This window comes from Peromyscus leucopus, unplaced genomic scaffold, assembly GCF_004664715.2.
Source record: "Peromyscus leucopus breed LL Stock unplaced genomic scaffold, UCI_PerLeu_2.1 scaffold_1193, whole genome shotgun sequence".
Lineage (NCBI taxonomy): Eukaryota > Metazoa > Chordata > Mammalia > Rodentia > Cricetidae > Peromyscus > Peromyscus leucopus.
Window position 1 is genome coordinate 67,387 of NW_023504329.1, and position 25,475 is coordinate 92,861.

General features: G+C 39.6%; 1 protein-coding gene and 1 non-coding gene across 2 annotated transcripts; both read right to left on the minus strand.

The window, feature by feature from the left end:
- Nucleotides 1-228: 228 nt before the first annotated feature.
- On the minus strand, nt 229-25,184 carry LOC114686883 (zinc finger protein 431-like). Its single transcript, XM_037201706.1, has 3 exons — nt 24,954-25,184; nt 509-635; nt 229-305 (listed from the first exon to the last, which is right to left on the minus strand). Exons 1-3 carry the CDS (start codon nt 24,954-24,956, stop codon nt 244-246), a joined length of 192 nt encoding a protein of 63 aa, XP_037057601.1. The 5' UTR covers nt 24,957-25,184; the 3' UTR covers nt 229-243.
- LOC114686887 lies at nt 8,488-8,594 on the minus strand. Its single transcript, XR_003733628.1, has one exon. It is a non-coding gene; the product is annotated as a U6 spliceosomal RNA (small nuclear RNA).
- Nucleotides 25,185-25,475: the final 291 nt, after the last annotated feature.

The following is a 25,475-nucleotide window of genomic DNA, read 5'->3' on the forward strand; positions in this document are numbered from 1 at the left end:
AGCTGTGATGGAACTATGATTCTAATGGTGATATCTGTTAAGGCATTGATTCCTTGTCTTCATTCTTCAAAGAATGACATGAAAACACAATTCACTTGCCATTGAGGTATATGGTATTGAAATCATTTAATGATCATCAATGTACTTTAAACTGTAATTATTTATACTGATCTGATTATTTAAAAGTAACAGATACATTAAAATATCTCCAGAGGAACATTTGTATCAGGTTGCACATGAAAATTACCTTCCATGTCTTCGAAAACTTTGACAGTGCTCTTCAATATTATCTTCCCACTTGTACCCTAGAATATTTTACCAGGAAATATATGAAATATTATTGGAAATTGTGCAAAATTAAAGTAACTCCCTTTAATAATCCTTAAAACCATGCTTAATATCTTCACCTCATTCTTCCTCAGACTCAATCAAATTACAGAAGAGTATCTATAACCAGGAACTAGTTGTCCCCTTATTTTAAAATATGAAGGAAAATGTACAGTATTACCTATAACAGTGAGGTTTCTGTAAGTTTCCACCATCACATCTTTGTAGAGATTCTTCTGGGAAGGATCCAGCAAAGCCCACTCTTCCTGAGTGAAGTTGACATGCACATCATTATAGGTTACTGGATCCTAAAATTTGCATACATAAATGTGTCATGCCCATGCATACAAGACATATATATGATACTGACATAATTGTAAATGCAGGCTTCTTTAAAAATATAGTCATAATAATTCTGGTGTTTCAAACACTTATTCTATGATAGAAATATAATAATATTATCATTTAGCCACTTTAGAAGGAAATTGGGAATTTACCTCTATCATTTCTGAATGCTTTGAATGGGATATCACCTTGTAAGAGAATACATATTACCAGATAGAGTGACAAGAAAACCCATCATCATTACTGACTACATGTTAGAGAAACTGTATGAATAGTTACTAAATACAAAAAAGATGAGCAAGCTGAGTGTATTGACTCATGCCTTTAATACCAGCATGAAGATAAAGGAGGCAGGTATATCAGCATCTGAGTTGAAAGCTAACCTATATGCAATCAGTTCTAGGAGAGCAAGAAGTAAAAATTAAGATCCTTTCTCCTCTGCAAAAACCAATCAAACAAACAAAAATGATAGGAAGAACTCAGAGGTTTTTTAAATGAAGTTTCTACAAAGAAATACATAATTGCTTGAGTTCTGCATTCATTTACTAGATACCTGAATTCCTTCAGTTTAAATGGTAACCTTAATAAATTTTACCAAAAGGAACTATGGATCTAAACAGTTACAAATAGACAGATGAAACCATTAGCAACATAAATGTTGATCATAAATAATCAACACAGTACAAGAGAGACAGCTCAGAAGATTAAGAGTACTTGTTGATCTTGCATATAAGTGGGCCCAATTGCCAGTACTTACATGGGAGAGTCTGAGTGTGTTTGTAAATCTGGATGAATATATTTAACCTTTTGCCAAAAGTCATCATTTCCTTGTCCTTTGCAGGAACAAAATCACTTTTGGTGTACCACATTATGTTCTATCTTGTTTCTTGTTGTGATTGAGTTATCTACCCAAAAGCTCCACAGGTAATGAATGGGTTTATTTGGCTGATTCTGCCACGTTACAATCCATCATTGTGGGAACTTAGAATAGAAATTCAAGCTAGCAAATAGAGACAAAAATCATTTAACTAAACTATTGTTTAGTAGCTTTCTCTGTTACTTGGTCATTGTGTCATGCTCAGCTACCTCTCTTATCCAGCCCAGGCCAGCTTTCTTATAGATATTGTGCCATCACTGGAAGGGCTTTCATACATCAATCAGCAATCAACAAAATCTCTCAAAGACATAGCACCCAGCCATTCTGATGGGTCACATCTTCAACTAAGTTCCCACAGATGACGATAGACTTTGTATGTTGACAGCTGGAAGTAACTAGGACACACACAATAATATATGAGAAGGTTTAAAAACCAAAAGCCAATGTATCAACAATGTCAATAACTTAAATAGCAACAATGCAAACATTGATGATAGTAACAACTGGAAAACACATGTATGCCAAAAAGTGAGGAGAAACAAGCTTCTAAGATCAAAAAGAGTAAACAAATGCTGTTTTTCCTCAGAAAGTCTCCAAACCAATAAACTCAAGGAACTCATAACATAATATAGTAATTTTTCAGAAAATAAAAATAGGTGTAGGTCCATCATTTTGCAGAAAAAATATAACCAAATTATAACTAATAAAAAATTGACAAAACCTAGATAGTACAACTGAATAAAGGAGACACAAAGAGAGACCTACATAGTTAACATGGTCTCTTGAACAAAAACTGTAAGAGTATAATGAAAATCAAAATAAAAAAATCACTGACCACCACTCACATTGTTCACCCCAGTTCTCTCCTTAGCCAATAATAGAAAATAGGTTGAGTGAGGACTGTTCTGGCAAAATTGGATGGATTCACTTGAAGTCTGATAGTTCTACATTGTAGAAAAAGGTTTTAAGTACTGAAATTATCTCATCATCTTTTAAAAAAGAAAAGAATGTCTGTTAGGATCATTTCAAAACCTTTTTGTTTCCTATGATTGATGATTGGATGTAAGTCTGCATCAGAGTAGGAAAATGAAAAATTTTCAAATCAAGTACTAGATAAGAGATTTTTAAATCAGTGTTGTATGATTTGTATCATATACCTAAAGCAACCTGTTTTCCTCTAATTGTTTTATAAGTCATAAGCATTTTTGAAAACAAGTATATCCTCATTTTTATTTATATGTTTTATGTGTGACAGAGGTTTTCTATGTGTGTACAAGTGACACACCAAAGAGTGTGTGGGATCCCTGGATCTGTAATATCAGGTGGTTATGAGCCTCTCAACTTGAGTGTTGGTTTCTGAACTAAGGTCAACCCCAAGTAGAATTTTTGCTGAGTGTCATGCACAGCCCACAGAGTACTTTTTATACAATAAGCTAAGTCTTTTACAGATTAAATAACAACAGAAACAAAGATAAAGAAAGAAGTAAATACATGAACCCCAGGAACTTGATGAGTCAGTATTAAGATGTTGGGTATGAGACCAGTTAGGCTACCCACAGACCTTCCCCAATCTCTGTTACCCAAGATCCAATACTCAGGGTTGTCCCTAGGGCAACAACAGAACTTCAGCTGCAGCTTCTCCTCCACCTGTTCATAATTCCTGTGAAATCCAAAGACTATCCCCACCTGATCTTTCCTTCCCACCTCATATCTATGTCAAAGCACACAACTAGGGTAGCACCCTTGATCTACTAATTGCCATATCTTCCAGAAGGCTGTCCACAGATCTACCACATTATCTCTCATCCCAGACCTGATTTAACAGTTGCCCCTATTACTGCAGTAGACCACCAGAGGCAGCTTCCCCTCTCCACTCTCCATGTCTCCTATAGATCCCAAAGATAATCTCCCCCTCATCTCCCCTTCCCCTAGTTTCCAACACCAGCAAGCATTCTCCCTTGAACACACGATTCAATAAGTCCAGGAAAAAAGAAAACAGTCAGCGAACATATACTCTGAAACTCAAGAGAACAAACAGAAACCCAGGAACAAAAGTCCCATTTAACCAAGATAAAGACAGAAACCAGCACCTTGACTTATAATCAGCCCAAACCTGATGCCTAACATAAGGACATAATTAATAACAGCCCGGGAAATATGTTACCACCATAGCCCAGCTATCCTACCACAGCAGGCCCTGAATAATCTACCAGTTGAAATACAGGGAAAAAACCTTAAAACCAAATATATGGAGATGATAGAGGCCCTTAAAATGAAAATGAATGAATACCTTAAATAAATTCATGAAAGCATAAACAAACAAACAATTGGAAGAAATCAATAAATTCCTCCAAGAAAGCTAGGAAAACACAAACAATTGGAGTAAACCAATAAACAATGTATATTATGCCAAGATAAAAAAAAAGTAATCATTAAAGGAAACAAAATTGTTTAAGACCTGAAAAATGAAAACTGAAACAATAAGGAAAACAGAAACTGAGGGAATTCCAGAAATGAAAAATTTAGGACTACAAACAGGAAGTACAGAGCCAAGGTTCACCAATAGAATAGAGAGTTTGAAGAGAAAATCTCAGGCACTGGGGATAAAATAGAAGAAATGGATACATCAGACAAAGTAAATATCAAATATAAAAATTTCTTGTGTATAGGAGAGCTACTGATCTTTTTGAGTTAATCTTGTATCCTGCCACCTTACTGAAGGAGTTTATCAGCTGTAGGAGTTCCCTGGTAGAATTTTTGGAGTCACTTATGTATATTATCATATTGTCTGCAAATAATGAAAGTTTGACTTCTTCCTTTCCAATTTGTATCCCCTTGTGCTGTGGGATGGTCTGTATGTCAAATGCTCTGATTGGTCAATAAATAAAACACTGATTGGTCAGTGGCCAGGCAGGAAGTATAGGCGGGACTAACAGAGAGGAGAATTGAGAGAACAGGAAGGTGGGAGGAGACACTGCCAGCCACCGCCATGACAAGCAGCATGTGAATTTGCCGATAAGCCATGAGCCACGTGTCAAGGTATAGATTTAAAGAAATGGATTAAGATGTAAGAACTGGATAGCTAGAAGCCTGGGCCATTAGGCCAAACACTTTAAACAATATAAATCTTTATGTGTTTACTCGTTGGGTCAAAGTGGCTGTGGGACTGTCGGGTGAGAGAGATTTGTCCTGACTGTGGACCAGGCACGACTAGAAAAAACTCCAGCTACACATGGCGCCCAACGTGTTAGCAAGAGTTTCCACCTAAAACCTGAGAAAAAAGATTCTAAAACAAAGTGAGAAACAGTTCCTAGTTGTTTCTCTCAAGTTAGTGGCAGCCTGTGTGTTTGAGCTACTATGGCGGGTTCCTGGCGTGTGTCGCTCGACCTGCAGAATGGCAGGAATAAGGCCTCTGCAAGTGGCATATTAAGCTGGGTGGTGGATTTAACCTTTCCTAGTACAAAACAAAAAGAGGTTTCTGGGCTACACACTGCTCTGATAGAAGCATAGACCCACTATTTCTGAGAGTTGATGGCCTCAGAGCTGGCAGAAAACGTACCACTGCCATGTTGGGAAGCTGAAGTGGGTGGAGCCAGCAGCCACAGTGCCTTTTCCGTCTTAGAATGCTGCAGTTTAAAGCAATAGACTCAAGGTAATATAAAACTTAAGCCACGTAAAGATGGCAACCACACAGAGAATCTGGATTATGTTCTCTTTGATATTCGTAACTCAAGAAAAACATTTGATTACAAGAGCTGATGAGTTATGTCAAAATGTATATTTTAAAGGTACCTTGACTTCAAAATTTGGATATAAGGATATGTTATTTTGGAAAGGAGGCTCTGCTTTTGTTTCCACAGAAAGCCAGAGGCTATGGATTTGTTCCAGATTAAGATGCATCAGGTTTGACCAGCCAAGACCCTCTGAAAGGTCTCGGATGAGAGACCTTTCACCATGGCCCAAATAATCCAACATCCAGTTCAGATTCAAGGCAACTGGCTCAGACGATACACCCTCATGGACTACTCTATAATCCTAAAATTTTTTTGTGTCCCCATAAGATACAGTGCCCCCCTCCAGCAGGAAGTAGTAAGAGAAGCTACGCCCAAATTCCCAAATATACCAAGCTGGCTTTGGAGATGTGTTAAAGTTAAAACCTTCCTTTTAAAAAAAAAAAAGAAAGAAAGAAAAGGGGAAGTGCTGTGGGATGGTCTGTATGTCAAATGCTCTGATTGGTCAATAAATAAAACACTGATTGGTCAGTGGCCAGGCAGGAAGTATAGGCAGGACTAACAGATAGGAGAATTGAGAGAACAGGAAGGAGGGAGGAGACACTGCCAGCCGCCGCCATGACAAGCAGCATGTGAAGATGCCGGTAAGCCATGAGCCACATGGCAAGGTATAGATTTATAGAAATGGATTAATTTAAGATTTAAGAACTGGATAACTAGAAGCCTGAGCCATTAGGCCAAACAGTTTAAACAATAAAAGTCTTTATGTGTTTACTCGGTTGGGTCTCAGTGGCTGTGGGACTGTTGGGTGAGACAGATTTGTCCTGACTATGGACCAGGCAGGACTGGAGAAAACTCCAGCTACACCCTTGATCTAATTTTGTTGTCTTATTGCTCTAGCTAGAACTTCAAGTACCATATTGAATAAGTAGGGGGCAAGTAGACAGCCTTGTCTTGTTCCTGATTTTAGTGCAATCATTTTGAGTTTCTCTCCATTTACCTTGATGTTGGCTGTCACCTTGCTGTAAATTGCCTTTATTATGTTTAGGTATGTTCCTTGTATTGCTGATCTCTCTAGAACCTTTATCATGAAGGGGTGTTGGATTTTGTCAAAGGCTTTTTCAGCATCCATTGAGATGATCATGTGGTTTTTTTCTTTCAGTTTGTTTTTATGGTATATTACATTGACAGATTTTTGTATGTTGAAGCATCCTTGCATCCCTAGGATGAAGCCTACTTGGTCATGGTGGATAACTTTTTTAATGTGTTCCTGGATTTGGTTAGCCACTATTTTATTGAGTATTTTTGCATCAATGTTCATGAGGGAGATTGATCTGTAATTCTCTTTTTTTTGTTGCATCTTTGTGTGGTTTGGGTATCAGGATAACTGTAGCCTCATAAAAGGAATTTGGTAATGTTCCTTCTGTTTTTATAGTGTGGAACAATTTGAAGTGTATTGGTATTAGCTATTCTTTGAAAATCTGGTAGAATTCTTCGCTGAAACCATCTGGTCCTGGGCTTTTTTTGGTTGAGAGACTTTTAATGACTGTTTCTATTTCTTTAGGGGTTATTGGTCTATTTAAATAGTTTGTCTGGTCTTGATTTAACTTTAGTATGGGGTACCTATCCAGAAGATCGTCCATTTCTTTGAGATTTTCTAATATTGTGGAGTACAGGTTTTTGAAGTGAGACCTGATGATTCTCTGGATTTCCTAATTGTCTGTTGTTATGTCCCCCTTTTCACTTCTGATTTTGTTAATTTGGATGCTCTCTCTCTGCTTTTTGGTTAATTTGGATAAGGATTATCTATCTTGTTGATTTTCTCAAAGAACCAACTCTTTGTTTCATTGATTCTTTGTATTGTTCTCTTTGTTTCTCTTTTATTGATTTCAGCTCTCAATTTCATTATTTCCTGGCATCTGTTTCTCCTGAGTGAGTTTGTTTCTTCTTGTTCTAGAGATTTCAGGAGTGCTGTTAAGTCACTACTGTGAGATTTTTCCTACTTCTTTTTGTGGGCATTTAGAGCTATGAATTTTCTCCTCTTAGCACTGCTTTCATAGTGTCCCATAAGTTTGGGTATGTTGTACATTCGTTTTCATTGAATTCTAGGAAATCTTTAATGTCTTTCTTTATTTCTTCCTTGACCCATTGGTGATTCAGTTGGACATTATTCAGTTTCCATGAGATTGTAGGCTTTCTGTAATTTTTGTTGTTGTTGAAATCTAACTTTAAACCATGGTGTTCTGATAGAACACCGGAGGTTATTTCAATTTTTTTTTTTTGTATCTGTTGAGATTTGCTTTTGTGACCAAGCATGTGGTCAATTTTGGAGAAGGTTCCATGGGGTGCTGAAAAGAAGGTATATTCTTTTTTGTTAGGGTGGAATATTCTGTAAATATCTATTAAGTCTATTTGAGTCATAATGTTTGTTAGTTCCCTTATTTGTCTGTTAAGTTTCTTTCTGGCAGACCTGTCCATTGGTTAAAGTGGAGTGTTGAAGTCTCCAACTACTAGTGTATGGGGCTTGATGTACGATTTAAGCTCTAGTAATATTTCTTTTATGAATGTCAATGCCCTTGTATTTGGGGCATAAATATTCAGAATTGAGACTTCATCTTGTCAGATTTTTTTCTGTGATAAATATGTAGTGTCCTTCCTGATCTCTTTCAATTGATTTTAGTTTGAAGTCTATTTTATTAGATATTAGAATAGCTATACCAGCTTGCTTCTTATATCCATTTGATTGGAAAGTCTTTTCCCAGTCTTTTATTCTGAGGTAGTGTCTGACTTTGAAGATGATGTGTGTTTCTTGTATGCAACAAATGGATGGATCTTGTTTTTGTATCCATTCTGTTTGCCTGTGTCTTTCTATAGGAGATTTGAGACCATTGATATTGTTGAATATTAATGACCAGTCATTGTTAATTCCTGTTATATTTTGGTGGTAGTGTTGTAGGTTTTCCTTCTTTGTTATTTGTTGGTATGGGACTATCAATTGACTGTGTTTTCATGGGTGTATCTAACTTCCATAGGTTGAATTTTTTCTTCAAGTGCTTTCTATAGGGCTGGATTTGTGGAGAGATATTGTTTAAATTTGGTTTTATCACGCAATATTTTGTTTACTCTGTCTTTGTTGATAGGGAGTTTTGCTGGGTATAGCAGCCTGGGTTGGCATCCATGGTCTCTTAATATCTGCATAATGTCTGTAAAAATATGGAATGCTTCACAGATATGCTTGTTTTCCTTGCACAGGGGCCATGCTAATCTACTCTGTATCATTCCAATTTTAGTAAACATGCTGCGGAAGCGAGCACTACATTAATTTTTTTCTGGTTATGTGCATGCTTGTGTGTGTGTGTGTGTGTGTGTGTGTGTGTGTGTGTGTGTTGGTTTGTGTAATGTGAGCCACAAAGGAAATGTGGAGAATAGAAGACAATTTTATGGAGTCTACTTTTGTCCATCTTCATATGGTGTTCAAGATTAGGTCACAGCTTTGCACAATATAGACATTTCTAACAGAGCAGTCCCATTGATGCTCAAATAAGATTAGTTGATACACTAAATCAGTAAAATATTGTCTTTTTATGTTGTAAATAGGTTTTCATTGGAATATAGGAGAAATTGAATAATAAATCTTATTTGCATATGAAAATGATATACTGCTGCCTTTGTTTTTGTTTTTGTTTTATTGCAGGTGGAATGAGTTAGTTCATTATCAGGACTAAACATCTGTTCATAACACTTTCTCAGAACAACAAATGAATGTCAGAGAATACTTTTTGTGAGAAGATATTAGAAAGGAAAGATCTCAAATGCTTATGGATAGGTAGAATCAACATAGTAAAAATGGCAATCTTACCAAAAGCAATATAAAGATTCAATGCAATCCCCATCAAAATCCCAACACCATTCTTCACACACTTGGAAAGAACAATACTTAACTTTATATGTAAAAACAAAAAAACTAGAATAGCTAAAAGAATCCTGTATAATAAAGCAACCGCTGGAGGCATCATGATCCCTGATGTCAAGCTCTACTATAGAGCTACATTATTAAAAAAAACAGCTTGGTACTGGCATAAAAACTGACATGTGGACCAATGGAATAGAACTGAAGACCCTGACCCTAATCCACACAGCTATGAACATATGATTTTCAACAAAGAAGCCAAAACCATACCATGGAAAAAAGAAATTATCTTCAACAAATGGTGCTGGCATAACTGGATGTCAACATGCAGAAGATTGCAAATAGATCCATATCTGTCACCATGCACAAAACTCAAGTCCAAATGGATCAAAGACCTTAACTCAAATCCAGTTACACTGAACTTGATAGAAGAGAAAGTAGGAAGTAGTCTGGAACAAACTGGCAGAGGAGACCACTTCCTAAATATAATACCAGTAGCACAGACACTGAGAGCAACAATTACTAAATGAGACCTCCTGAAACTGAGAAGCTTTTGTAGAGCAAAGGACATGGTCAATAAGACCAAACAACAGCCTACAGAATGGAAAAAGATCTTCACCAACCCCACATCTGATAAAGGGCTGATCTCCAAAATATATAAAGAACTCAAAAAGCTAGACTTCAAAATACAGAACAATCCAATTAAAAAAATAACCTACAGAGCTTAACAGAATTCTCAACAAAAGAATCTCAAATGGCTAAAAGGCATTTAAGGAATTGCTCAACATACTTAGTCATCAGGGAAATGCAAATCAAAACAACTCTGAGATACCATCTTACACTGTCAAAATGGCTAAGATCAAAAACACTGAAGACAGCTTATGTTGGAGAGGATGTGGAGCAAGTGGAACATTCCCCCACTGTTGGTAGGAATGCAAACTTGTACAGCCACTCTGGAAATCAGTATGGTAGTTTCTCAGAAAATTGGGAATAAGTCTTCCTCAAGACCCAGTTATACCACTCTTGGGCATATACCCAAGGAATGCTCAATCTTACCGCATGGACACATGCTCAACTATGTTCATATCAGTATTATTTGTAATAGCAAGAACCTGGAAACAACCTAGATGCCCCTCAACTGAAGAATGGATAAAGAAAATATGGCATATATACGCAATGGAGTTCTACTCAGCAGTAAAAAACAATGATATCATGAAATTTGCAGGCAAATGGATGGAACTAGAAAATATCATCTTGAGTGAGGTAACCCATACTCAGAAAGACAAACATAGTATGTACTCACACATAAGTGGATAATAAATGTGAAGGAAGGGATGGCCAGACTGCCACCCACAACTCCAGAGACACTAGCTAACAGGGAAAGACCCTAGGAGGGACACATGGATGACCCTGTGAAGGAGAAGTGGATGAGATCTACATGAGTGGACTGGGTGTGGAGGGGTGGCAGAGGGTGAGGAGTGGGGGATGAGAACATAGGGAAATGGGAGGGTCAAGATGGAACAGGGACAGAGTGAGAGGGCAGGGAGGAAGATACCATGATAGATGAGGACATCATGGAAATAGGAAGAGGCAGGGTGCTTGGGAGGCTCTCAGGAATCCACAGGGTTGACCCTGCCTTGGTCTGCTGGCAGTGGTCCAGAGGGTACCTGGACCAGTCTACTCTGGTGACCAACCTAGCAAATAACCTAGCTGTCATCATAGACCCTTGGTCTAGTGACTGATGGAGGCAGATACAGAGATCCATGGCCAGGCACCAGGGTGAGCTCCAGGAATCCAATTGATGACAGAGAGGAGAGATACTGCAAGTGAGGCACATTGAGAAAATAATGGGAGAACATGCATAGATGACTGTCCACACTAGTTGAAGCCCACGAACTGTGTATTGATGGCTGTGGAGCCCCCATGGGACTGGACTAGGCCCTCTGGATATGGGAGATGGTTGTTTGGCTCGAATTGTTTGGGGGGCACCCAGGCAGGGGCATCGGGATCTGTCCCTGTGCATGGGCAGGCTTCTGGAATCCGGTGACTGTGGTGTGACACCTTGCACAGCCTTGGTGCAGTGATAAGGTGCTTGGACCTGCCTAGGCTCAGTGTGCTGGGCTCTGCTGACTCCCCATGGGAGACCTTAATTTGGGGGATGTGGGATGTGGCGTGGCTTGGGAAAGAGGGATGGGGGATGGGAGGAGGGAGGAGGGGAGATCTGTGGATAGTATGTGGAGTGAGTAGAAAATTTCTTAATAGAAAAATGAAAAAAAAAACAGACATTTTAGGTCTGGTCAGTTTTGGTGACAATTTTTTTTAAAGTGCTTTGTAATGAAATTTTAATTAAAATGTTAAAAAAGAAATTCACTTCCTGGTTAAGAATTCAAATCATTCCATTTTTGTAGAACACTCTATAAGGAGAAATAAAAATAAAAAATAAGCTGCCCCTAGATCCCATCCCTGAGCACCAGCCACTCCGGAGAAGAACTGCCCAACTTGGTCCCAGGTTCTGGTCATTGGGCAGGATACCCCTCACTCCCACTGGGAAGGTTCCCCTTCTCCAAGAACACCGGCAGAACTTGCATCTCCACGCCCTGCCCCTACGTCCATTCATCCAAGACCCCAGCCACTTATTGAGACTTAAAGACCAGCCCCCAGCTCCCATCCTGCCCTGGACCTCCCATCTGGACAAGAGGTGAGTGCCTGGGCTCAGACCCAGAGAGGTCTGCCCCTAGATCCATCCCTGGGCACCAGTCATTCCGGGGAAGACCTACCCAACTTGGCCCCAGGTTCTTGTCATCAGGCAGCATCTCCTCCACCCCCACTGGGAAGGTCCCCCTTCTCCAAGAACCCTGGCAGACCCTGCAATCTCCACACCCTGTCCCCACACCCACCCTCCTGAGACCCCAGCCACTTCCTGAGACTTAGAGACCAACCTCCAGCTCCTATCCTGCCCCGGACCTCCCATCTGGACAAGAGCTCCCATCCCACCCTGGAGCTCTGACCTGGACAAGAGAGAGAGGCTTCCTGAATCTGTCAGCTCTGTCTGGACCAAGAGCACTGATAAGAACAAGAACCAATCCACAAGGAGATGGGCAGATGTCAAGGCAAAAGTACATACAACAAAATGAAGAGCAGTACAGCATCACCAGAACCTAGCCAACCTCCAACAGCTAGACCTGAACATCACAAAATGGAAGAAGCACAAGAAAGCAACCTTATGAATAACATCATGAAGACAGTAGAGGCTTATATCGAAGAAATCACAAATGAAATTGAGGAAAAGACAAACAAAAAATGGGAAGAACACTATAAAAAAAAAACCAGAGGAAAGGACAAATAAATCAGAATAAAACAATAAATCCCTGAGAGAAAATCATGAAAAAGCAATGAAACGGAAGAAGGAAACAGTCCAAGACCTGAAAAGGGAAATAGAAAAATGAGGAAGATACAAACAGAGGGAATGCCGGAAATAGAAAATCTGAGTAAACGAACAGGAACTTCAGATGCAAGTATTACCAACCGAAAGGAAGAGAGGATCTCTGACGTTGAAGATACAGTAGAAGAAATAGATTCATCAGTCAAAGAAAACACTAAAGCCAACAAAGTCATGACCCAAAATGTCCAAGAAATTTGGGACACCATGAAAAGACCAAGCCTACGAATAATAGGGGTAGAGGAAGGAGAAGAATACCAACTCAAAGGCACAGAAAATATATTCAACAAGATCATAGAAGAAAACTTTCCCAACTTAAAGAAGGAAATGGCTATGAAGATACAAGAAGCCTATAGAACACCAACACATTAGACCCAAAAAAAGTCCCCTCGCCACATAATAATTAAACAATTAAATGTACAGAATAAAGAAAGAATATTAAGAACAGCAAAGGCGAAAGAACAAGTGACTTATAAAGGCAAACCCATCAGAATAACACCCGATTTCTCAATGGAGACTTTGAAAGCCAGAAGGACCTGGACAGATATAATGCAGACACTAAGAGACCATGGATGCCAGCCTAGACTAATATACCCAGCAAAACTTTCAATCATCTTAGACAGAATGAACAAGACATTCCAAGACAAAGCCAGATTTAAACAATATTTATCCACAAACCCAGCCCCACAGAAAGTACTAAAAGGACAATTCCAACCTAAGGAAGTCAGATATACCCTCGAAAACACAGGCAATAGATAATGCCCCAAAGAAGAGAAGTACACACACACTACCACCAAAAATAACAGAAATGAACAAGCACTGGTCATTAATATTCCTTAATATCAATGGACATAATTCACCTCTAAAAAGACACAGGCTTACAGAATATGGACCCATATTTCTGCTGCATACAAGAAACACACCTCAAATTCAAAGATAGACACTACATAAGAATAAAAGGCTGGGAAAAGACTTTCCAATCAAATGGTCTTAAGAAGCAAGTGGGTGTAGCCATCCTAATATCCAGCAAAATAGACTTCAAAAAAATCCATCAAAAGCGATCAAGAAGGGCATTACATACTCATCACAGGAAAGATCCACCAAGATGAAGTTTCAATTCTGAACATTTATGCCCCAAACACAAGGGCACCACATATGTAAAAGAAACATTACTAAAGCTTAAACCACACATAAAACCCCACACATTAACAGTGGGAGACTTCAACACCCCACTTTCAAAACTGGACAGATCTCCCAAAATGAAACTTAACAGAGAAATAAAGAACTTAACTGATGTTATGACTCAAATGGATTAATTGATATCTACAAAACATTCCATCCTAACAAAAAAGAATATACCTTCTTCTCAGCACCCCAGGGAACCTTCTCTAAAATCTGACCACATACTTGGCCACAAAGCAGATCTCAAAAGATACAAAACAACTGGGAAAAACCTCCTGTGTTCTATCAGACCACCATGGTTTAAAGTTAGATTTCAACAAAAACAAAAACTACAGAAAACCTACAATCTCATGGAAAGTGAATAATGCTCAACTGAATCACCAATGGGTTAAGGAAGAAATAAAGAAAGAAATGAAAGACTTCCTAGAGATCCATGAAAATGAATATACCACATACCCAAACTTATGGGACACTATAAAAGCAGTGCTAAGAGGGAAATTCATAGCACTAAATGCCCACATAAAAAAAGTTGGAGAAATCTCACACTAGTGACTTAACAGCACACCTGAAAGCTCTAGAACAAGAAGAAGCAAAGTCTCCCAAGAAGAATAGACGCCAGGAAATCATCTAATTGAGAGCTGAAATCAATTAAATAGAAACAAAGAGAACAATACAAAGAATCAATGAAACAAACAGTTGGTTCTTTGAGAAAATCAACAAAATAGTCAAGCCCTTATCCACACTAACCAAAAGACAGAGAGAGAGCATCCAAATTAACAAAATCAGAAGTGAAAAGGGGGACATAACAACAGACAATGAGGCAATCCAGAGAATCATCAGGTCATACTTCAAAAACCTCTACTTCACAAAACTGGAAAATCTAAAGGAAATGGACAATTTTCTGAATAGGTACCACATACCTAAGTTAAATCAAGACCAGATAAACTATTTAAATAGTCCAATAACCCCTAAGGAAATAGAAACAGTCATTAAAAGTCTCCCAACCAAAAAAAGGCCAGGACCAGATGATCTCAGCACAGAATTCTACGAGATCTTCAAAGAAGAGTTAATACCAATAGTCTTTAAGTTGTTCCACACAATAGAAACAGAAGGATCATTTCCCAACTCCTTCTATGAGGCTACAATAACCCTGATTCCTAAACCAAACAAGGATACAACAAAGAAAGAGAACTACAGACCGATCTCCCAAATGAACATTGATGCAAAAATACTCAATAAAATACTGGCAAACAGACTCCAAGAACACATCAAAACAATTATCCACCATGATCAAGTAGAAATGCAAGGGTGGTTCAACATTCAAAAGTCCATCAATGTAATACATCATATAAACAAACTCGCCGGGCGGTGGTGGCACACGCCTTTAATCCCAGCACTCGGGAGGCAGAGCCAGGCGGATCTCTGTGAGTTCGAGGCCAGCCTGGGCTACCAAGTGAGTCCCAGGAAAGGCGCAAAGCTACACAGAGAAACCCTGTCTCAAAAAACAAAATAAATAAATAAAAAAAAAAAAACTCAAAGGAAAAACCACATGATCATCTCACTAGATGCAGAAAAGGCATTTGACAAAATCCAACACCTTTTCATGATAAAGGTCTTGGAGCGATCAGGAATACAGGGAACATACCTAAACATAATAAAGTCAATTTACAGCAAGCCAACAGCCGACATCAAATTAAATGGAGAAAAACTCAAAGCGATTCCACTAAAATCAGGAACGAGGCAAGACTGTCCATATTCCCCATACTTATTCAATATAGTACTTGAAGTTCTAGCCAGAGCAATAAGACAACATAGGAGATCAACGGGATACAAATTGGAAAGGAAGAAGTCAAGCTTTCCCTATTTGCAGATGACATGATAGTATACATGAGTGACCCCAAAAATTCGACCAAGGAACTCATACAGCTTATAAACACCTTCATCAATGTAGCAGGATACAAGATTAACTCAAAAAAATCAGTAGCCCTACTATATACAATTGACAAACAGGCTGAGAAGGAAATCAGAGATACATCACCCTTTACAACAGCCACAAATGATATAAAATACCTTGGGTAACACTAACCAAGTAAGAGAAGGACCTATATGACAAGAACTTTAAGTCCCTGAAAATAGAAATTGAAGAAGTCAGAAAATGGAAAGATCTCCCATGCTCATGGATAGGCAGGATTAACATAGTAAAAATGGCAATCTTACCAAAAGCAATCTGCAGATTCAATGCAATCCCCATCAAAATACCAACACAATTCTTCACAAATGTGGAAGGAATAATACTCAAACTTCATATGGAAAAACAAAAAAAAACCCAGGATAGCCAAAAGAATCCTGTATGATAAAACAATCTTTAGGGGCATAGAGATCCCTGACCTCAAGCTCTACTATAGAGCTACAGTAATAAAAACATCATGATACTGGCAAACAAACAAACAAAAAATGATGTGTGGACCAATCGAATTAGAAACCCTGATATTAACCCGCACACTTACAAATGTATAATTTATGACAAAGAAGCCAAAACTGTACAATGGAACAAAGAAAGCATCTTCAACAAATGGTGCTGGCTTAACTGGATATCAACGTGTAGAAGGCTGCAAATAGATCGATATCTGTCACCATGCACAAAACTTAAGTCCAAGTGGATCAAAGACTTCAACACAAATCCAGCTACTCTGAACCTGATAGTAGAGAAAGTAGGAAGTAGTCTTGAACGCATTGACATAGGACATCACTTCCTAATATAACACCAGTAGCACAGACACTGAGAGAAACAATCAATCAATGGGACCTCTTGAAACTCAGAAGCTTTTGTAGACCAAAGGACATGGTCAACAAGGCAAAGTGACAGCCTACAGAATGGGAAAAGGTCTTCACCAACCCCACATCTGACAGAGGACTGATATCCAGAATATATAAAGAACTCAAGAAATTAGACATCAAAATGCCCAACAGTAGAATTAAGAAATGGGCTATAGAGCTAAACAGAGAATTCTCAACAGAAGAAACTCATATGGCTGAAAGAAATTTAAGGAATTGCTCAACATCCCTAATCATCATCAGGGAAATGCAAATCAAAACAACTCTCAGATACCACCTTACACCTGTCAGAATGGCTAAGATAAAAAACACTGAAGACAGCCGGTGGTGGCGCACGCCTTTAATCCCAGCCCTTGGGAGGCAGAGGCTGGCAGATCTTTGTGAGTTTGAGGCCAGCCTGGTCTACAGAGAGAGATCCAGGAAAAGCACAAAGCTCCACAGAGAAACCCTGTCTCAAAAAAACGAACAAACAAACAAACAAACAAACAAAAAAAACCACTGAAGACAGCTTATGCTGGAGAGGATGTGGAGCTAAGGGAACTCTCCTCCATTGCTGGTCGGAATGCAAGCTTGTAAAACCACTTTGGAAATCAATATGACACTTTCTTAGAAAATTGGGACTCAATCTCCCCCAATATCCAGCTATACCATTCTTGAGCATATTCCCAAGGAATGATCAATCATACCACAAGGGCACTTGCTCAACTATGTTCATATCAGCCTTGTTTGTAATAGCCAGAACATGGAAACAACCTAGATGCCCTTCAACTGAAGAATAGATAAATAAAATGTGGTACATATACACAATGGAATACTACTAAGCAAAGAAAAACTATGACATCATGAGGTTTGCAGGAAAATGGGTGGATCTAGAAAAAAATCATCCTGAGTGAGGTAGCCCAAACTCAGAAAGACAAACATGATATGTACTCACTCATAGGAGGACACAACTCCGGGGAGACTACATAGAGAGCAGGACCCCGGGAAAGACACATGGATTGCCCAATGACAGAGAAATGGATGAGATCTACATGGGCAACCTGGACATGAGTGGAGGTAATGAAGGGCAAGGGTCGAGGGAAAGAGAGCTTGGGGAGCAGGAGATCCCAGCTGGATCAAGAACAGAGGGGGAGAACAAGAAATAAGAGACCATGGTAAATGGAGACCACATGAGAATAGGAAGAAGCAGGGTGCTAGAGAGGTCCACAGAAATCCACAAGGATACCTCCACAATAGACTACTGGCAATGGTCGAGAGACATCCCGAAATGACCTACCCTGGTGATAGGATGGCCAAACACCCTAATTGTGCTAGAAATCTCATCCAATGACTGAGGGAACCGGATGCAGAGATCCACGGCCAGGCCCCAGGTGGAGCTCCTGGAGTCCAATTGGCGAGAAGAGAAGGGTTTGTATGAGCGAGAATTGTTGAGACCGAGATTGGAAAAAGCACAGGACAAATAGCCAAATGAATGGAAACACATGAACTATGAAACAATGGCTGAGGGGCCCCCAACTGGATCAGGCCCTCTGGATAAATGAGACAGTTGATTAACTTGATCTGTTTAGGAGGCATCCAGGCAGTGGGACCTGGGACCTATCCTCAGTGCATGTGCTGCTTGTTTGTAACCTCGGGCTTATACAGGGACACTTGGCTCAGCCTGGGAGGAGGGGACTGGACCTGCCTGGACTGAATCTACCAAACTGAACTCAATCCTCAGGGGAGTCTTTGCCATGGAGGAGATGGGAATGGAGGGGGAGGGGGGGGCACGGAGGGAGGGGGGAGAACAAGGGAATCCATGGCTGATATGTAAAATTAAATTATAAAATAAAATTAAAAAATAAAAATAAATTATTCGATGTAAAACAACCAGGAATTCTTGGACATTATGCAGAGACCAAACCTGTGAATGACAGGAATAGAAAAAAAAGAAAAGAAAAAACACCCAGCTCAAATATCCAGAAAATATTTTCAATAAAACCATATAACAAATTTTTCTTAGTTAATGGAGGTGCTGATAAAGCTACAAAGAAGCATGCAAAACACCCAAGAAATTGGGTCAGAAAAGAAAGTCCCCTTGTCACATAATAATCAAATCATTAAACATACAGAACAAAGGAAGTCCCCTTGTCACACAATAACCAAATGAGTAAGCGTACAAAACAAGGAAAGAACAGTAAAAGCTGCAAAGGGGAAAGACCAAGTAACATTTGAAGGCAGACCTATGAGAATTATACCTCACTTTTCAATGGAGATTCTAAAAGCCATAAGGGCTTGGGCACACGTGATGCAGGCTCTAAGAAACCACAGATGCCATCCCAGATTATTACATTCAGAAAATTTTCATCACTATAAATGGAGAAAATAAGATACAATTTATACAACATCTATGTACAAATCCAGTCCTCCATAAGGTACTAGAAGAAAAAATCCAATCCAAGGAAGCTAACTACAAACATGAAAACACAGTAAATGAATAATATAACATCAGCAAAACCAAAAGAAAACACAAAACAATCAAGGAACTTGGCAGGGGGTTACATCAGACTGTTAACTTTTACAATTACTTCAGAATCAGCAAGAAACAATAACAAAGTACATCAGTATCTATTTCTGTGTAGTGCAAGAAACAATAACAAAGTACATCAGTATCTATTTCTGTGTATCACTTCCGCAGCTTGGAGTTCATTGTGGTTGTTGCTTAAGGGCATGATCTCAGAATTTTGTGAAATCTGTCTCGCGCCAAAGACCACATCTGTGGGAACCAGATTTTTACCAGCCAGGGTTAAAATCCCCTTCTATATATTTTTGTATAATATCATTTATTTCCTCCTGACTATTATACACCCATCTATCTTTCCATTTATCATATATTCTTCTATGCCAGTATTTCAGAGCCGGTTTCATATTTTCTATGATCTGCTGTCTTTCTTCCTTACTATAAAGGCACCAAGGCTTTCTAGTCCTGGCTAGCCTTTCCATAAAAGGCAAATCACTCCAAAGTTGTTTCTTTCCTTCAACACACACACACACACACACACACACACACACACACAAACAGACAAACTAACATACTGTCATACACATACTATCATCACCACCAATAACAACAATAACAACAACAAAATAAAGGCATTAATAATCATTATTCCTGATATCTCTCAATATCAATGGCCTCAATTCCCCAATGAAGACACAAATTAACAGTATGGATTCAGAAAAAATATCCATCCTTCCACTGCATACAAGAAACACACTTCAACATCAAGGATAGAGATTACCAAAAGGTGACTGCTGGGAAAAGCATATTTAAAGAAACTGAAACTGAAAAAGCAGTCTTGTGTAGATATTTTATTATTTAACCAAAATAGGCTTCAAACAAAAATTAATCAAAAGCAATGGGGAAGAATACTCCTTAGTCATCAAAGGAAAACTCCAATATGACATTTCAATTATTAATATCTATGCCCCAAACACAAGGTCACCCACTTTTGTAAAAGAAATACCTCTACAGGTTAAATGACACACTGACTCTCACACAGTGTTTGGTAGGGGTAGATTTCAATACCCCACCCTCAACAATGGACAGGTCATCCAGACAGAAACCAAATGGAGAAATATTGGAGCTAATGGATTTTATAAATCACATGAACCAACATACTACAGAACATTCCACCCAAAGAAAAAGAATACACCTTCTCAGCACCATATGGAATTTTTTCCAAAGTTGATGTCACACTGGGACATAATTCAAGTCTCAACAGATATAAGAAAATTAAAATAACTCCTTGCATCCTATCAGACCACAATGGATTACAGCTGGATATAAAAAAAAAAAAAACCTCATCAAAACTGAACAGCAGCTCTACTAAAGAAAATGGGTCAAGACAGAAATAAAGAAGGAAATTAAAGAGTTTCTAGAATTCAATGAAAATGATTACACAAGATATCCAAACATGGAGGACACAATGAAAGTGGTGATATGAGGAAACTGTATATACAACTGAGTGTCTACATAAAAAAAGGAAAAGACTTCATATTTGCAACTTAACAGCACACATAAAAGCAGTAGAACAAAAACAATAGGTATACCCAAGAGGAATAGACAGGAAGAAAGTATCAAATAAGGGCTAAAATTCAGTAAATAGAAACAAAGAAAAAGACAAGGAGTCAATGAAACACAGTCAGTTTTTTAGGAAATCAATAAGACAGACAAACACTTATCCAAACTACCTGAGAGAAAATTAATCCTAATTAATTTTGGATTATTAAGAAACGGCTACTTGGGACAATAAGAAATCACCTATACCTCATTCACTGATTACATATTGGTAATCCCAAATGTAGACACAACTGGAAAATTTTTGTTGTTGGTGGTGGTTTTTTGAGACAGGGTTTCTCTGTGCAGTGTTGGTGCCTGTCCTGGATCTCGCTCTGTAAACAAGGCTGGCCTCAAACTCACAGAGATCTGCCTGAATCAGCCTCCCGAGTTCTAAGATTAAAGGCGTATGCAACCACCACCATGTCCAACTCTGATTTGTATTGATTCATCCTGAAATTGTTTTCCAAAATGTACTGAAGTGTCCCGGCTTAACCTCTGCAGAGGTACTCAGGTTCAGGACAATATGTCTTTTTGTTGTTGTTGTTTTTCAACACAGGGTTTCCCTGTGTAGCTTTGTGCCTGTCCTAGAACTCACTCTGTAGCCCAGGCTGGCCTTAAACACACAGAGATCACCTGGCTCTGCCTCCTGAGTGCTGGGATTAAAGGCGTACACCACCACCACCCAGCTGACAATATCTCTTAAAGTCATTTTTGGTGTCAGCCACAGGTACACGTCAAATTATTCACAGAAATGAATATACCAAGTATGATAGCAGAGCCAGTCAGATCTCCTTGAATTTGGTCTTCATAGCGAATACGATAGAAAGACCTTTATCAATAACACACACACACACACACACACACACACACACACACACACACTCATAAATAAAGTTGAATATAATTTTGCTCTGTTGTTTGAAACAAGATCTCATTATAAAGATCCAGCTAGCCTAACACTTACATTGTATAGTTTAATGAATAATATATATTGAATATATGGAATAGATAAAACAAATATAAAATAATTTACATTGAATATATAAAACAAATTCCAGGAAACTTTTCATTCTATACCATTGGCTCATTATTGAAAACATGACAGTTTTCTATACAAGAGGGAGTTTCAAAACAATAGTCCAATCCTGACTCATCTAACCAAAATCTATAGGAACAGCAGTAATTTATAATTTCAACAAACTCCATAGTTCTGATAATAAAAAATATAATGAGATTTTTAAATACAAAATAGTAAATGCCTCAAAATAACAGTTATGAGTTTTACCAAGGAGCTTACCTATGAGGATCATCCATGCTGTCTCAGGAACATTCAAGACTCTAGCAGTTATCTGAAGTCTCAGAAAGCAAGGGGGAGGTGCCTAGAATGCTCAGTAAAGCAGCAGAGCACCAGGAAATATAAGGAAGGCATTTGGACTCAAAGAAGGATCTGGAGAGTGGCATTAAGACTAAGGAATCAGAAGGCCACTGGTGGCAGGAAGGTCCTGAAAAGGGTTAGGTGGATTGTTGTCTCACTTTCCCTGTATCGGGTTCTCATGTATATGACCATTGCAAGCTCTTCCCTGCACTGTTCCCAGCATCCTGCTAACTCCTAACAACTACAACAGCAGCACTATAACCTCCAAGTCTCTGGGTTAAATCATCAGCCTTGATTGACACCTTGTCCAGCTAGATCCAGGTCCTGGAGGTTTCCAGGGACTAGTTCCAGGGCTATAAGTGATCAGGCCAGGTGACTCCAGGAATAGCTCCTCCAGCTCCACAGGTATTTGAGATAGGCAAGACAACAGCTGGGTTGGTGCACAGGGCCTGTGAGCTTTTGCAGCCCCACCTACCTGCCTCCCTGGGCCAAGCCTGCAAATCACCTACTAAACACACCCTCTCCCTGAGGCAAACTCAACAGAAATTCCTCCAGTCCTCCCCTCACAAGCACAGCACTCTCCAGATGCACCCCCAGGCAAGAACCTCACAGACACACCCACACAACAAGATCAAAGACATTCTCCCTCCTTGGAAATACCCTTCCAGACATTTTTAGCCTGACTCAGAGGACCTTGGAATTCTGTGAGGACCTCAATTTGGGAGAAAGTGTCAGAATGGGGAGAGCTTGGCAGCTACATTTGAAAGCTGCTTTAAGATCAGCGACAGTGAAGACAACAGGGCAGTCCATCCACTGTACCCACAGGGCCCAGGAAAGAAGAACTGGACCTCCAGAGCTGGAATCATACAGGAGCTGGGAACCCAGAGTCACGGCTGGCAAGGTAGAATGACCCTGAGCCCTGCAAGAAGATCTCAGGTGAAGGAGAAAATATGGCCAGTACACATACTAACTTACAAGGTTCAGGGGAAGGATCTAATGAGACCCTCTCCTTAGGAAAAGTGCTATAGGAAACTAAGGACTATTGAGAGGGAAAATTGTGGGTTATCCAAAATGAAGTGGCCTGCACTGAAATCAAATAAATAGAAGAAATACCATGGACTCAGCAGCTCCTAATTATTTCTGGGCATAGACACATAAATAAGAAAAGTGAAACAACCATTTTGAGACAGAGTATTTGAGCGCATGTAGCAGGTTTTCTTTTGAGCCACCAATCAGCTCCCAAATCATGAAACAAAGATGTCTTAGCCATTTTGAAAGCTTCCTGTCATATGGATTATGGCACAAGATGTTGATTCTGCCCTATCCACCCACCTAACACCATGCACACCTCATAAACCTCTGCAGCTCAGAAAGTCCTTTTGTGTCCTGGGATGAAATTTCACTAGAAAACACCATTTCAGCTGGTGGTAGCAAATGACGCCACAAGCATCATATTCTCCAATGCCAGGGCTGCAGAGTTTTCCCCTCCCAAGGAAATCCATCCACAGAGAAGCTCAGAGGACAAGGACAACTCCCACAGTCAGCATATGGATCAACAGAACCATAGTCTGGCTCACATTTCATCTAAATTCCATAAGAAATGACAGATAAACAGTCCTTGTCTGAACACTCTATATCAATCATGACATAGCTTGTATGTGTCCCCCTGCAGTGTACACAATATACTGTTCCTCCTCTTTTGGTCTGAAGGGAGAAGCCATGCTCCACACACAAATCCTTTCCCTGTTCTGCAATGCACAGTCCACTATGTGACTCAAACAGGTAATTTTAGAACTCTGCGATGCTACAGATGTGTCATCCAGGAATTTAGGGTAGTTAATCAGGAGGATAACAAGGGCAATGTCCTGTGGGACTACAGACAGGGTTCAAGTCCACCTCAATCAACATAGAAGTTCTTGACTCAAAAACAAATTTCAAAAAGACTCGAGATGCCCCTATTCTAGAATTAGTATAACTTCATGGCACACCATTACTTAATGTTAGTTCTGACCCTGTGATGGTTCCTTGAGCAACATTTAGAGGCTGGTTTTTTAATAGAAGGATGGGCTTTTCTGCTTTTGTAAATCAGGGTTGTCTCCTTTGTTATGGGAATGTAGCTGGTTAATCCTGCAGAACAAATATTTACATCTTATCATACTAATCTCTAACTGGCATGGTTAGTATGTACTTATCTTTGGGATGTTTGTGATGCAGCCCTTCCTTTCCTAAATTCTACTTTGTAAATTAATGTCTCTTAAGTATTGGTAAGCCCTTATACCATCAATTTTACTACCATCAATTCTACTTTTCTCCACCACAGTATGGCAGAGGAGTGCTATTTTGCACAGGAGATACTGTTTACAAGGTCCACAGAAATAAGTCCCGATGGATCCCAAGCCTAAATGTGAAAAGTTCAAAGTGCAGTACTTCGGGGAGATATAGCCAGGTCTCTCTGAGTTCAGCAAATTTGTGCTACAAAGCGAAAATGCTTATGCACTAAGGGTGCCGGCATTACACAGTGATGTCAACAAGGTTCTTTCAAAGCTCAGTCCCACTCCCAATGATCTGCACACAAGCAGCCTAGAGAGTGAAGTGACACAGGCCGCCAGCCAGCCCAGGAATTGCAAAGACAGCGCAGGACCACACAGAAACACACTGGAGCAGGCAGGACGAGCAGAACCACGCTGGACCATGAAGTACCATGCAAGAACATGTGGAACTCTACATCCGGACACTGGCTCCCACCCAGTCAGGAAAGGACCCACCAAACTGGCTCCCATGACTGAAATCACCACTCCTCCCAGTCTGGGGACAGCAGCCCTTCACTCACCATGTTGTGGTTTTCCAGATTGCCCAACCTCTCTGCTCAGCTTCCTGCAGCAGCACACACAGCACAGCACACAAAACCACTGGCCCAGCTCCTCTTCAAAGCCAAGCCTGAAGCTTGTGACAGGAAGGACCCTGCACCTCTTCTGACTGACTGTTGCCTGGAGGGCCTGATTGGCTAGTGAGGCCTGAGTGACAAGCAGCACCTCCTATAGGGTTACAGTGTGCTTAAAGACACAGCACAATGGTTCCTGACCCTGCCTTCCACCTCAGACAAAGACCTTTTCAGAACTGGGAGAGATTTACATTTCAATAGCACCTGTCCCTGGCTCTAAAAGCAGATCCTGCTAGCTTCCTGTCCTCCATAGGCACTTCTCCTTCCTCTTCCTGGACACAATGTGGCTGGCTACCTTGTACAGCCTACTATAACTGTGTGGGGTGGAGTGATTCCTTGTCACACAGGTAGAAGAATGCCCAGAATATTAGCAACTAAAGAGATATTTAAGCACACAAAAAGAGATTTTTG